General features: G+C 39.5%; 1 protein-coding gene across 1 annotated transcript in view; it reads right to left on the bottom strand.

The window, feature by feature from the left end:
- PCNX2 (pecanex 2) overlaps positions 1-13941 on the bottom strand; it is a 148286-nt gene that overhangs the window by 78026 nt on the left and 56319 nt on the right. The window contains exons 16-17 of the mRNA XM_079297526.1: positions 8277-8386; positions 6016-6112 (exon numbers count right to left, since the gene is read on the bottom strand). Coding sequence (XP_079153652.1) covers positions 6016-6112; positions 8277-8386 — 207 coding nt within the window. The remainder of the gene's footprint in view (positions 1-6015; positions 6113-8276; positions 8387-13941) is intronic.

Here is a 13941-nt window from a genome sequence, read left to right as displayed (position 1 = left end):
TACTGAAAAAAATCATGCTTTTCCATAATATATTCTAAGACTCAACATTAATAAATTTATTATGTTCTAAAGTGACATGTCCCATTCTCTAATTTTCTTTACTGGAAATCAAATTGCAGAGAGATTTTGTGGATTTTAGATAAGACTTTTTTCCAGTATCATTGAATGGTAATGAAAGGACATGTCTGCCTTTATATAAAGATCTGTAACTATGGTAGGAGTAACTTTGTTTCTAAAGATTGGAAATACCACTGTTTTTACAAAACATTTTTTTTTTGTGATTAAAATGTCACTCTCAGTAAACAAATAAATAAGATGGCTTGTGATCTGTGTGGCCTTCTGAATTGTACTTCAGAGGTCATCCAAATGCTTTTGTGAGTAAATGAAAATCTTTTCTTAGATTTATGAGAAGGGCATTTTGGTTCAGCACTCAATACTGCTGCTAAGTTACCAAATGAGAAACTATTTGTAGCTCTTGGTTTAGAGCCTAACTTATGCTTTAATTCAAAGATACCTAGAAACAACACATGAAAAGCAACACTTCTGTTAGAACCAGAGGTTCATCTGACTTCCTGGTGGTGCAATCTAGGTATGCTTAATGAATCTCATCAGAGAAAAAGAAAGAAAACTAAAATAATGATGGTACAGCAAAGCTACGAATGAAAGAGAGAAAAAGAAAGCAAGCAGAACAAGTGAAGAACAGAAGGGTTGCGAATTACTGGGGAAGCTGGTAGCAACCTCTATATTTAGGATGCCTATCACTCCCTGTTATGAAAGATGCTTCTCAGTAAAAGGTCACCAGCATCAGCACTTCCACTTACTGCAGCAGCCCTTTGAAATGCAGCAGGACTAAAAAGCCTTCAGGCTCTGAAAGTACTTTTGCTTTGTCCCAGGAAACCCCAATACGGCTTAGCTGAAATCTCAAGCAACCACCACGGCCTTTGCCCTTCCCAGGAGTATGCACATGCCTCCAAAAGAGCAGGGCTCCCTCTGCTCTGAGAGCCATCCTTCCCTGGACAGCCCTACACTCTGCATGGGCTACATGTGGAGGGAAGGTGTGAGAGCAGAGTTAGATCTTGGTAACTCCTCCTGACCATCTGCTGGCTTTGCTCCTTGGCTATTGCGTTCAACAGAAGAGCCACAACGTGAGGGAGCTCACAGGAAAAGCCTTCTCATCCCTGACTAAACCTTTGCACCCTGCCTGTCCCCACAAGTCTTCTTTGTTCAGTTCTCTCACAAGTTTCTCTCAGTAGCAAGTGGCAGAAGTGAAAAAACGCAGACTAATAAAAATGAACAACGGAATTATTTCCAATCCATGCAATGGAAATTACTTTTTTAACTTTTCCAGCTATTTTTAAAGATGTTGCACATACAAAATCTATTTAGAACAGCAGTATCTGAGAAAATTAAGCAGTTAAATTTATATGGCACTATTTCAGCCCTTTTGTGAATACACAGCATGAAAAGTCTTGATCAAGTATCATTTTCTGCACAGCTGAATTCAACTACTCAGTAATCTAAAACAAGCTTCTAAGAACAACAAACATGCTCCAATCACATTCACAAGCTCTTCTATACAATCCCAAAGGCTTACTATTAAAATGACTGATTTCTTTCACAATCAGATGACTGAAGAAGCTGACACTTCAAAAACCATGGAAAATATTAAGAATTTAGCTGTAAAATCAGCAGAGGAGATAATGATGCACATTTCGGGGAGAGCTAGCATCCTAACTTTCCATTCTGGGCCAGATCACCAAAGATAATCTTTTCAAACATTACATTCAGAAGGAAACATATTACACAAATTATATTGCACAGGACTTGCATTTCCCATCTTTCATTTTGCAATTGTCCTTTTTACAATGCTCTCATCACTTTTGACAATCCTATACAAAAAAATGCCTGTGTTCTTAAGGAAATTGTTATTATTCAGATATTTAGCCCCGAATTAGAAAACTGCTTTCCATTTCTGGGAATATTTAAAGCATTTGAAGTGTCACATATGCCCATGCTTGTCCTTCTGCCCTTGCACTGAACTGTTTAAAAATGTAAATATACTGCTCAGCTGCTGACTTGCACAATGGCCCCCACAGGAGTTCCCTCTTGATGTGGCCAACGCTTTCAAGCTTCTCACAAAATTCAGGCTTTCTTCCTTCTGAAACAAAGCTGTGCAGTGGTCACTTCTGTTCCGTGTCACTGCACAGGGGACAGGGTCCCCCAGGAAATGGCAGTGATGTCTCTGGCTGAGAGGGACTCACAGCTACTTTCCAGGAGAAAACCTTGGGCATCTACCTGCTGGGGGTGGATCTGTGGCTTCTGGCCTTCCTGTGGAAGGCAGCTAGCCCCTAAAAAGCATTTGCCTACTTTGGACCCAACTGTCTAAAGCAAGATTTTGGATTCATTCCCAAGGCCAGGAACTTATGAGTTGACTACTGAATAGCTCTATAGTGTGATGCTTGAGCCCTTCACTGCAATTGCTCCAAAAATGTAAAAATTAAGCTCTATTCACAGTTCAAATCTGTCCAGTGAGAGATAGTCACCCTCTCTAGTTATAGTTATAGTTTGGACTGAAAGCCATCCTACACTCTTCATCTTACACTCAAGGTTAAAAAAAAAAGAAACCCCAAACCAACATTGCTACCTTTGATGCCTTGGAGATTTCATAAGCAGAATATATTAGAGTGGCACTTTCTTTTGTTTTAATTGTTATCACAGAATCATAGAATTGTTTATGTGGAAAAATATGTTAAAAATCATCAAGTCCAACCATTATTTTCAATTAGATTTTTTGAGCTTTGTAAAAACCCTTTTATTAGCTATCTAAATGTTTGTACTAAAGACCAGAAAGGAACCTTGAGTTTGAATGTAACACATTATCACCCTCAGGCCACTGCTTAATCTAGTAATCAGCCATGTGGATGCCTACAGAAATTAATTATAATGGTAGGAAGCTCCATTCTCAAAGCTGAATGGTCAATTATCAAATCACAGCTGCTTCATAATTCAGGCTTCCAAACTGGCAATTCTTACACAGCTATTCAAAGAAAGGAAAAGGGTAAAAGTCATGGAGCTAAACATTAGTGATGCTGTATTTATTACTCCTAACATCAATGCAAAGCCATGCAGAAAACAACACATTAATTTACAATACTAACCTTGTTTGCTTTCAGCTCCTTGAGAAGGCGATTTGGTTCTGTATGCCTCTGACTTTCTGATTAAAATGGGTCTTATTTAAGTGGTGTTATGTACACCACATGTCACCAAGGCAAGGCTGGCTTGTGCTGCATCCTGCTTTCTCTTGCCACTGACAGTGGTTAGGAATACTCTCCTCACAGAGGAGGACTTCAAGAAAAAATGAGCTACCATCATGAAATCTCTTCTGAATACTGAGATATGTTTCACCCAGCTTCTGAACCGTTTGAAGATTCCCTTACAAAACTTGTGGAAATTATTTTAAATTGGCTTTGAAGAGTCAGCTGAGTCCTACATCCTAAACATGACTGCTACTGCTGAAGCAAGTCAGCAGGGACTGTGACTTCACAGTGTTCCTTGAACTTGATGCACGTGCATTGTCTCCTGCCTCAACTCTTCTCTACTTTCCCCATTAGCACTGCATTGGTGAGATAGAAATGAGAGTCTCCTTGGTGTTTAACTGAGACAGAGGTACCAGGCAACACAGGGGTTAGACAATGAACCCACATTAATCAGAAACTACCTTCTCTTTCTTCAGCTGATTTCTTCAAAATTTGCACTGCTAATTGACATCATAAGCAAACAATTTTGCTCACAATTTTTATACAGATCAAAGGAAGTCCAGACAGAGGGAAAAAAATACTAAAACAAAGGCAAAGAACTAGCAAGCTCCAGCAACACTGAAGGAAGGCAGCCTCTGCTTAATAGCAGCAGCATGAAGTATCAAATGTATGGAGCAGAAAAGTGCCAATTCCAAAATCCAGGTATTTCCTGGAGAGCAAAGGTGCCAGGAAGCCCACTTAATTAATCCTAAAAGTGTGACAAAATGTGACAGGAATGAAACATAGTGAAGAGAAGAACTGAAGTTCTATGTCCGGCAAATCCCAGCGCAGTTATCCCTACAATTCTGCATCCACCCCATTGGCTCAAGGGTCCAAGTGCAGCTGCATAGTAAGACAGCAGATCCCTGTCCATGTCACTGATATAAAAATTGTTAGAGAGTCTGCAGAATTAATTCATTTTGAAAATAGAGCTAGGATCTTAGATGCAGATTTTTCCATTATTTTTGGGTTTTGTTTTTAATATATTAAAGCCTTGCTCAAGGTTTCCCTCTGCACTGTGAAATGAAACCAGCTAAGTGGACAGCTGCAGTAAATGCTTCAGTCCCCAGGCTGGGCTCCATCTGCAGAACAGATGAGATCAGACTCTGTACTCCTCCAAGAAAGGCACTATCAGCAAAAGACAGAACTACAGGAGCATGAGAAGCTTTCCATTACATCTGCCACACAGTCCCCATGTACAAGAACGGAATGTCAATGAACTGTGGCAATAACCTACACACCACAAACACTACAGAATACAGCAAAATTCTAACAAAAATACTTTATTTTTTTACTCTGCTTCTAGATGCACATTCACATTCCAGTATCAACTGTTGCAAACAGTTTAGTTTGCAAGAAACTGTAGCTCAATACAAGCAACAAGAAATAGACATATCACAATCTTATGTAGGCCTTATTAGAGGAAGCAGTTTAAAATAACGTTTTACATGGTAAAAATTACAATCTAAGCAGGAACTTAGAAAAGTAGAAAATATTGGTAGTGTGGGATCAATACAAATGCTGAATGTAGGCTGTGTAATGCCTTATAAAATGCCTAAGAAATTATTGAAGATGTACAAGAGAGATGCATTCCTTTGAAGGGACATCTGGAGTCCAGTAGGAACTATGGATTACCAGGTCATGTCTAAGGGTGAAAAAAGGCAGTGTATTTTCCAGAGACTCTCTGAATGCTCCTGGATTTCAGAGAGCACTCAGAAGTTTAGGAATAGCTGCCTAAGTTGCAAATGCTTGGATGCAGGCACTGGGGATGTGGTCAGGAGGAAGAGCTGTCTGACAGCCAGGAAGCAGGACACTTCACATGACTAATACATGTCAAACACCCCTTAGCATTTCTGGAAACTTGATTATCTTCCCACATGAATGACTTATAAGATCAACCTCCCCTGGGTAACAGAAAACATTTTTTTTAATATAAAAAGACACAAAAAAGAAGATGGGTCACTTCACGATGTTTATGCTGAAGCGAGAAATAAGCTGACACCAACTTAGAGCTTCCTGCCAGACAGTAGTAAATAAACAGCCTGCCAAGCAGAGAAGAGCTGATGAGATGGCAGTGCTTGGCACCAGGCATGCACCTCCCTTTCCCATACTATCCCAGTTTCATGTGCTTCTTCCATCTCTAGGTGCCAAGTCTGACAGTGTGCTCCACTTGGCTTGGTTGGGGTGGAAGGCACACAGTCAAGAGTATTTCCTGGCACAGAAAAGGCATTTCTGAAAAACAGGTAGCCACTAGCCATAAAAAAATAAATAATAAGGACTGTTTCAAACACATGTAATTCTGTGGACTGAATCCTGCTCCTCTCCAGTGCAGACAGTTTGGCAGGACTGCTCACCTTCTTGAATGCTTGTTGAACAATCCAGCCTACCTTGGACACACCAGCTTGCCAGGCTGTAACTCTGTGCACAAAACCTGCATTAGTTTTCTGTGTACTAGGATGACACTCCCCTGGCCCTAAGACTGCATTTCCCATGAACTATATTAAAGAATCAATGCATCAGAGCCCTTCAAAGGAGCCATTCAGAGAGAAAAAAAAGGCATGTATCCCCTTCTCACTGCTGGCCTTATAGTAAAGATCATCTATCTGTGCTTTTAGTAATTTACATTACTAAGCAACAACATTTACAAGGTTCCTCAGTGGGCAAAATGGATGAGAGAGCCAGAGCTTTGAACAGAAAGTAATGAAAGAAAAAACCTTACCACTGATTCTCTCATTTTTTCTGGGAGTGGATCTTCTGATGAATCTTCAAATCGCTGGCGTAGATAGTGAGGGACATATTTACACTGAATAAGGGACCTGTTTAAAAAAAAATCCTAGTTAGGATACTTCTGAACTTGTGCAACAGATAGGAATATTTCTGAAGGACAGAGGATTTCCTTCTTAATATTTACATATGAATTCTTATCTCTGTACAACTGGAGACTGACACAAACCAGCTCTACCTGTGATCAGGGCAGAAAGTCCTCATCAGGATCCTGATTCTGAATCAGGATCAGAATCCTGACGAGTCTCAGTACCCCAGTCAACGTGACTTAGGCATTTAGACGAACAAGCAGAAAGGGTACAGGTGTATTTATGACTCTAAATTTTGTTTCAGCTAAGGTGAAACCAGTATGAAAGCTCTTTAGACCCATGTTAAAATGGTCAAGGAAGCCAGTTCTGTACAAACTCTATATTAATTCTGTCTTCAGGATTTATGTGCTACCTCCTCATCCATCTTGAATTTTATGCTATAGGCTATACCTTCAACACTTTTTCCAATCTCCCTAATTTAGTTAAAAATTAAGTGCTGTTTAGAGAAAAAATCTTAAATCTCTTTTTAAGGATTATGCATTTTTACAATTGCACAATATACATTTGATGTTGCTGTACATGTATTCTTAATTTTTAGATTTTTAACAACCATTCCAGTTGCTGAATATTTCATTGCACATGTTACAAAATTGTTAGCTAGATTTACAAGTTAAAACACATTTAATAGCTTAAGATTACTCCTTAAAACAAAAGTTTCAAGGAATAAAAGTTTCTGTAAAGAGGTTCATGAATTGCTGTGTCCTTTCTGGGAAGTGGGAGGAAAGGACACATTTAAATTACCTCAAAATTTAAAGAACTCACAATTCCATGCTGATTTGCAAATATACTTGTGTATATTTTACTTCAAGGCTAAGAACTCTCCCTAGTACAGCACATAGCTTCACTTCCTTCCATACCTATGTTCTATAATGTAATGGTCAATAAACTACACACCATCCTCACAAAGTTGATCCAGGTCCACCTGACATCCATGTCACACAAGTTCATGGCAAGACATGCAAGCAGTTCTTGCTGCTTTGCCACACCAGAACCCAGCAATGTATAAATGTCAGATTCCCTAAAACTTTTGGATAGTGAAGAAAGAATTTCTCAACTCTTCAGTAAGATTTTCTGGGATGACAATTTCCAGCTAATGCTCTATATCCTTTTTTCCCATCAGTGTTGTTCTGCTTTTTCCAAGTTTCTCTACTAAAACAGAATCCTGGAGAGCCTAAAAAGCTCTCCACTTCTCCCTACTCTCTTCTGCATTGTAGAATTGTGCATAATGAGCCTTGAGCCTCACCTCATGAATCAAAGGAGATAACACACCTCATGAATCAAAGGAGAGGACCTGTGGGTTTCCTCACAGGCCTTCTGCACTCTTCTATGATAAAACTGAGCTGTCTGTGAATCAGAATTTCAAATGGCATGGTGATACTGGCTGCACAAAACCAAAATCTGCTTGCTTAGCCCCACAGCCATACCCGTAATTGCCCAGCTGCTTGCTGGTCCCCACAGCCCCTGCAACAGCCATTTATCACAGTTTTCTCACTGGGAAATTCACATTTGTCCCTGAGCTATGGATCTATTGGTACTCTCTCTCTCACACATCACCTCAACATGCGGATCACAATGTTGGGACTTCTCCCCTTAATCTCCCTTGTCTGCCATATCAGCTCTCAGCATACACTTCCTCTCCTCGGTTACCTCTAGCAGACTATGTCAGAGAACAAAAGGAAGGATGGAACCTCCAACTGAGAGGTAATAATCTGCAGCAAGAGCTGGAATTCAGCCATCTTCCCAGCACATTAGATGTCCCTTCTCCTGGCTCCAGTGCTACCCAATGCACATTCTGCAATTCTAGCTGCCTGAATCCCCCTCAATGAAATCACTGTCCCCCAACCTGGCAAGCACACAACCTCCCAGAGGAGAAAATCTGCTTCAGGGATTTTGGATAGTGCTGCTTAAGGAGCACCAGGCCTGCTGGTGATCTGACTGCAGCACTTCATTCATACACAGGACTGATACCAACCATGTAGACATGGTGAGGAATTTCACCTCACCACAGTACTTTCAGGAAGCAACCCCTGTGGTTCTGAAACCCAGACATCACTCTGGCTGTGTGCTGTACAGAGGAATCAGCAAATAACATTTACAGGCAACTTACATCAGCACAGATGGGTCACTGCTTTGTCTGCTGAGGTGATAAGAAAGTGCAACTAGCAGACCACAGAAAGCAGAGAACAGTGCTGGAATGTGCTGTGCATCCCAGGGTTCCTGAGAGGATGACAGGAAGCAAAGTTAGGAATGCAGAACTTAAAAAGCCAAAGTAAGTAGGTTAAACCATACATCATACATGCCATGTTAAATACACAACATCTAAATTTGTACACCATGTACCACAGACTGAAAATTCTTTTTCATATCAAAATTTATTGCTGTGAAAAAAACCTGCAATTAAAGGTATGTTTTGTAGTCATATTATGCAAATCCTCTATAATCAGCAATTAGGTAAATTACATGAAAGGTAGGTTTTCTTTACTCTTCAATGAAAAGTTAGAGGAAAACTCTCATTAAAATGAGATGCAAGTGAAATCAACTGCTGTGTATTTATCTACATGCGAAATTGATGTGCTGCTACTTGACCTGTAGCCAGACTGCACATAACAAATGACAATATCATGTAGATCAGGCAGTGGGGTTCCTTTTAGACCTCTTTCTGCTGCCTTGTGCATTACATCCAGGCCCTGCCTGCATGCTAACACAGCAGAGGGAGAGTGCTCGCCACCCTGAGTGACATTCCTAAGCAGGGAAACTAGAGACATAAGTGACATGAGAAACTCTCTCTGGGTGACTCTAACAGCTAAAACTGGCTAGAGAGAATAAGAGAAAGAATATAAAGCTTAAGGAACACTTATCAAGATTAGCTTTATCTGTGACATCCCCAGGTACAAATTAGGGATCCTAAGACATACTTGTGTGTCTTATTTGTGAGGAGCACAAATTTCACCTGTGAGAGACAAAGAAACTTGGAACAAATCCATAGCCATTTCACTTACTGTGTTCTTTGCCTCCACATAACTTCTATCTGATCAACCAAATGTTAACTGGCACTAGAGCACTTTCTGGACAGGTTTTGAGAAGCAATGCTTGTGGGATCTGTGAAACATCAGGCTAGTGCAAATAACACTTCTTTTGCACAGTCACCTCTTGCTTTAAAAGCTCAACATTCAGCACAGCACCAATATTTTCAGAAGATAAACTAGGTTTATTTGCCTTATTTTGCTCAGTTATATATATACATCTTAGCATGTTAGGAAACACTCCATTTTTTCCAGGTGCAATGAATACTGAAGACAAACTAATTTTCTTTTAAGTGTCGAACATCTAACCCATTGCAGAATGAAATTTTGCAGTTTAACTCTGAATTCTCATTATCTTAAGAGTAGTCCAAAAAAAGTGTAATTTTAATTCCAAGAATTATATTCCCCTCATCATACTACTGAACATCACAAAGATAAGAGTCTGGTTCTATCAAACAATCCCACCCAAAACAGTAATTATAAACAAAAGAGAGATTCACATGCTATTACTGAAAGAATCTAGCACCATTTTTTTTGACAATTTAAACTTTACCATACAATCCTACTCCTTTATTTCATTGTTCCCAGTTTTGGGGCCAAATATATTTTTGATTAGCTTTTCCCATGCTTAGCCTCCTGTTAGATTCAATTCATATTCTTCAAAACACTGAAGAAAATTAACTGAAGCCAAAATGCTTTGAAAATGGCTGAATCACAGACTATCCAAACATCCTTTGCATTTCCAGGGCAATACAACTTTGTACAGATCCTCCCAGCAGCTTCTAGAACATGACTGTCCCTTTGCCCTGCAACTTCTTTTGAAAACAAAATACTATCAAGAGTCAGGCAATATTCCTGATATTAAAATTTATCAGTAGCCAATTTGAAAAATCATTCAATCCTCTTTCTACTATAAAGCTGTACATGGCTGAATCCTCACATTAATGTCTCAGGAACTCTATTTCCATGTTTTCTGCATATTACACATAGCTTCTGTGTGGCCTGTGTTCCAGGTCCAAACTGTCATTTTCCCTTCAAAACTCAGACACCAGGGAGCCAGGCAAGTAGGTAGAACAGGCACATATTTCCTAAGTGCTTAGAGAACAGGATTTTCCAGAAAAATGTTACACAATGTTGTAGAAAAGATGAAAATGAAAAAGGTGTCATTTCTCCAATATCAGTGTGATGTACCCTCTTCCATTTTGTCATTTTCCTCCCCCACTAATGATGCCTGGTAGCTTTAAATTAAAAAAAAAACAAAACCAAAACCAAAAAAAAAAAAAAAAAGAAGAAGAAAAAAACCAATATAGTTGATAATTGAACAATGATTCTTTGCTGTGGGAAAACAGGAATGACAGGTTTGACTATTGGAAGCTGGTATTATCTGTCATACTAGACAGGGACTTTCACTTCCCAGTTTACCTTATTGGGTTGAGGTGACAAGTAGTGCTTTCACAGAGAGTTTTGGCTTCGATGCAGACACTCACGTAGTCATTTTTTAAACAATTGAAACAGACTTACAGGGTTAAGGATGAAAGCTATGAGTTACAACAGACTCAGTGGTGGGAGTGGGGGTGTTCCATTCCAACCACAGAATTACCTAATCCCAAAACAATCCACCAAAGGGGGAGATAAAGGGGTCTTTGAACTTATGAGCCTTTTACCACTGGCAGAGGTGGGAAGGCAAAGGTATTTTTAAAAAGTAGTGTTAGTAGTTTTCTGTCCTATATTATTTATCCATTTTACTTCTTTCTTTTCCTAAAAAATCCACATGTAACACACTTACCTTTCAAAGATATGCTCAAATAAATCATATGTTCTACTCCAGAGAAAAAAGTGCTCTCAACAGAGAACCAAGTATGCTAGAAATTTTTCTTGTTACTTTTTCTGGGTTTTTTATTTCAGGGTATTCCTCTCAACTCAACAGTGACTTTGCAGATTGCTGCAGTGACAGCATCATTGAAGGTGAAGGTGTTGGCATAGTGGCTGGATTTTTAAACATGGAGACAAACTCCAGCTGGTCTTCACACACCTGGTTTTCCACTCTCTTTATTTCACTGCTATTTACAGAGTCAGAGAACACCTTGGGTTGGAATGGACCTTTAAAAGTCATGTTGTCCCTTGTGCAATTCAATCAAACTTTTTTGATTTACCTTCACACTGCTGATTCATCATGGATCTGCTCACATATCAAGCAAGAAGCAGGAAAGGCTGATAGTCAACCATTCCACACGTGTGATGGTAAAGATAGAAATAAATACTACCATCCTATTTATGAATACCTAAAACATTAACTTTCTGAAAGAGATTGTAAAAGGGAGCCCTTCTCACCCCCCAAAATATGAAAAATTAGTAAGAACTAGTTCTCTAAAAGTGTGCTGGCTTTGCACATTTGATGAGGAGGGAAGAAGCCCCACATGGAAGTGACTTGTGAGAGGAGCTGCTTAGAGCTTCCTCTGTGTCTAACAAAAACCAATCAGTGATTAGTTTTGAGAACTGACCACCTGTCAAATCACTGAGAAAGCCAAGCATGCATCTGTGAACACACAATTTAAAACTAACAAACCTCAGGGACCTCTCTTTCCCTTCTGGCCTCAGAAGAGGTGGCAGGCAGGCCCGGCTGTGCTGGGCTCTGCCTGTACTGCAGCGACAGCCAGGCCGGGTCCCCACAGCTTGGCCAGCTCTGAAATACCCACTGCTAAGCTTCAACAAAAACCACCACACAGGGGGAAGGGAGACATCCACCTGAGAATGCTGTTGCTGTGCTCTAGCCTTGTAACTAAGATCATAGCTTATCCCCCAGCACAGCCACAGAAAAATTCTCCTCCATAAACAGCTCCGGCCGTGACCCGGCAGGGATCACTTGACCATCTGCAGGCCTCAGGCAAATATTTACTGCTTCAGTGCAAAATGAGACTTGTAAACCTCCAATCCTCTCTCAAGTGAGACGAAAAGGTAGAGTAGAGACACATAAAGACACCAAAGTCATGTTGCACAGATCAAATACAAATTTTAGTAAGAGATGCCCACCAGCTAATCTTCCATCATCCATGGAAAACAAAGCATTACTTTCCCAGATGATCTCCAAAAAATGTGACAAGTGATACGTTACCAGAACAGAGGTATCACTGCCCACTCCACGTAACATTGGCCCTCTTTCTCTGCAATTGCTGCTACCTTGGACTGTATTTTCACTGCTGAAATTTAAAATCCATAAAGACTGGACTGATACAGGGGTGTCCATGTGTGTCTACACACACCATGTTACACAACAGGATCGCAGTCTATGACTGGAATGCCTTGGCTAAAAAGCAAGACGAGCAGCAGCTTCCAGCAGGAGGCATGGATACTCATGTTCCACATAATGGTGAGTTTATCCTAAAGAAATAGTGCAGATTTCTACATTCTTGTACAGTGACATACAGTGAGAGCAACACTGGGCCATATTGGATTCTATAGGCATAATCTCTTATTTTTTCTGAGAATAATAATAAATAATTAAGACCATAACTATTGAAGTTATGTCTGCAGTGCAAGACTTGACTATGGCTCCAAACTTCACCTACTGAAAGGCATGGTATCTAGGAATACTCTCCAAAATTAACACCCCCCACCAGCTCTTGCTTGAACCTCAGGGGTCTCTAAATTGGAAAAATATTGCCTCCAAAACCTCCAAAAGGACTTAGAGTACTCTATGTAGCAGAAATAATATTATACTTCTATTTTTGGTCACTTAAATATCCAAGAATTCTGTCTATGCACATGATCCCATTCACTGCTGTCTAGAAATTTATTTGGGCAGTCTGAGCAGATTGAGGGAGATGTATGCTTGCAACTTTTTCCCACCATAAAACCCTAAGACAAAAATTATTGGTGCACAGATGAAGACTGCATCACTGAAGATGGGAAGCAAGAAATATTGTTATTCTGATTAATGAGTTTCAAACTCATTAAACAAAACAAATTACACTAATGTGAGCTGAGAACAGTTTAAAATCCACACAGGATTTTTAGTAACTGTCCACTGAAGCAAAAAATAAGCCACCAGAAAGTACTTTCTTCAGGTATGACATAACAGAAACTATGTAACTTACATTTCAAAAAATATACATTTACACATAGCTGGAAAAAGCTGGTGTGCCAAATATGAATACATTCACATCAGTTTAATTTTTCTAACCCAAGTCCAAAAATCTGATTTATTTTTTTTTCCAGGCTGATTAAGATAAACTGCAAGTTCCTATGAAAAAAAAAGAAAAAAAAATATCTGGATGACAAGCAATTAACTGCTTCTGGATTCATTTCAAATCCAAACCAACTGATATGAACAGAAGGCAGAAGACAAGGATTGATTGATTCCAGAAACATTCAGGGATGTGCTCTTCTGCCCCATGGCAAAACCCTGGAACACTGGAACGCTAAAGATTGATACCAGGATGGCTAAATTCCAGACCAAATACTTGTAGAAAAAGTAAGAGGGCATACCTGACTTTTTTTAAAAACATCTCTTAAATATTTGGGCACAGACCACAAAACAGATGGAGCAGGAGACAAAAATCAGTACATCATTAAATTCTATCAATTGAAAAAGATGGCACAGAAATTCCCATGTCTCCAATCTGATGGATGTAATATCTGAAAAATAAAAACACCTCCTCCTGAAAAAAGAGAAAATCCTTTCATAAATCAAAGCTAAGGTGCCAATTTCTGTTCAAGATTATAGGATTGAAGATGAGATAAAAAATAAAG

Source organism: Erithacus rubecula, assembly GCF_903797595.1.
Source record: "Erithacus rubecula genome assembly, chromosome: 2".
Taxonomy (NCBI): Eukaryota; Metazoa; Chordata; class Aves; order Passeriformes; family Muscicapidae; genus Erithacus; species Erithacus rubecula.
The sequence above is the reverse complement of the archived record's forward strand: the minus strand, read 5'-3'. Positions and strand labels throughout refer to the sequence as shown.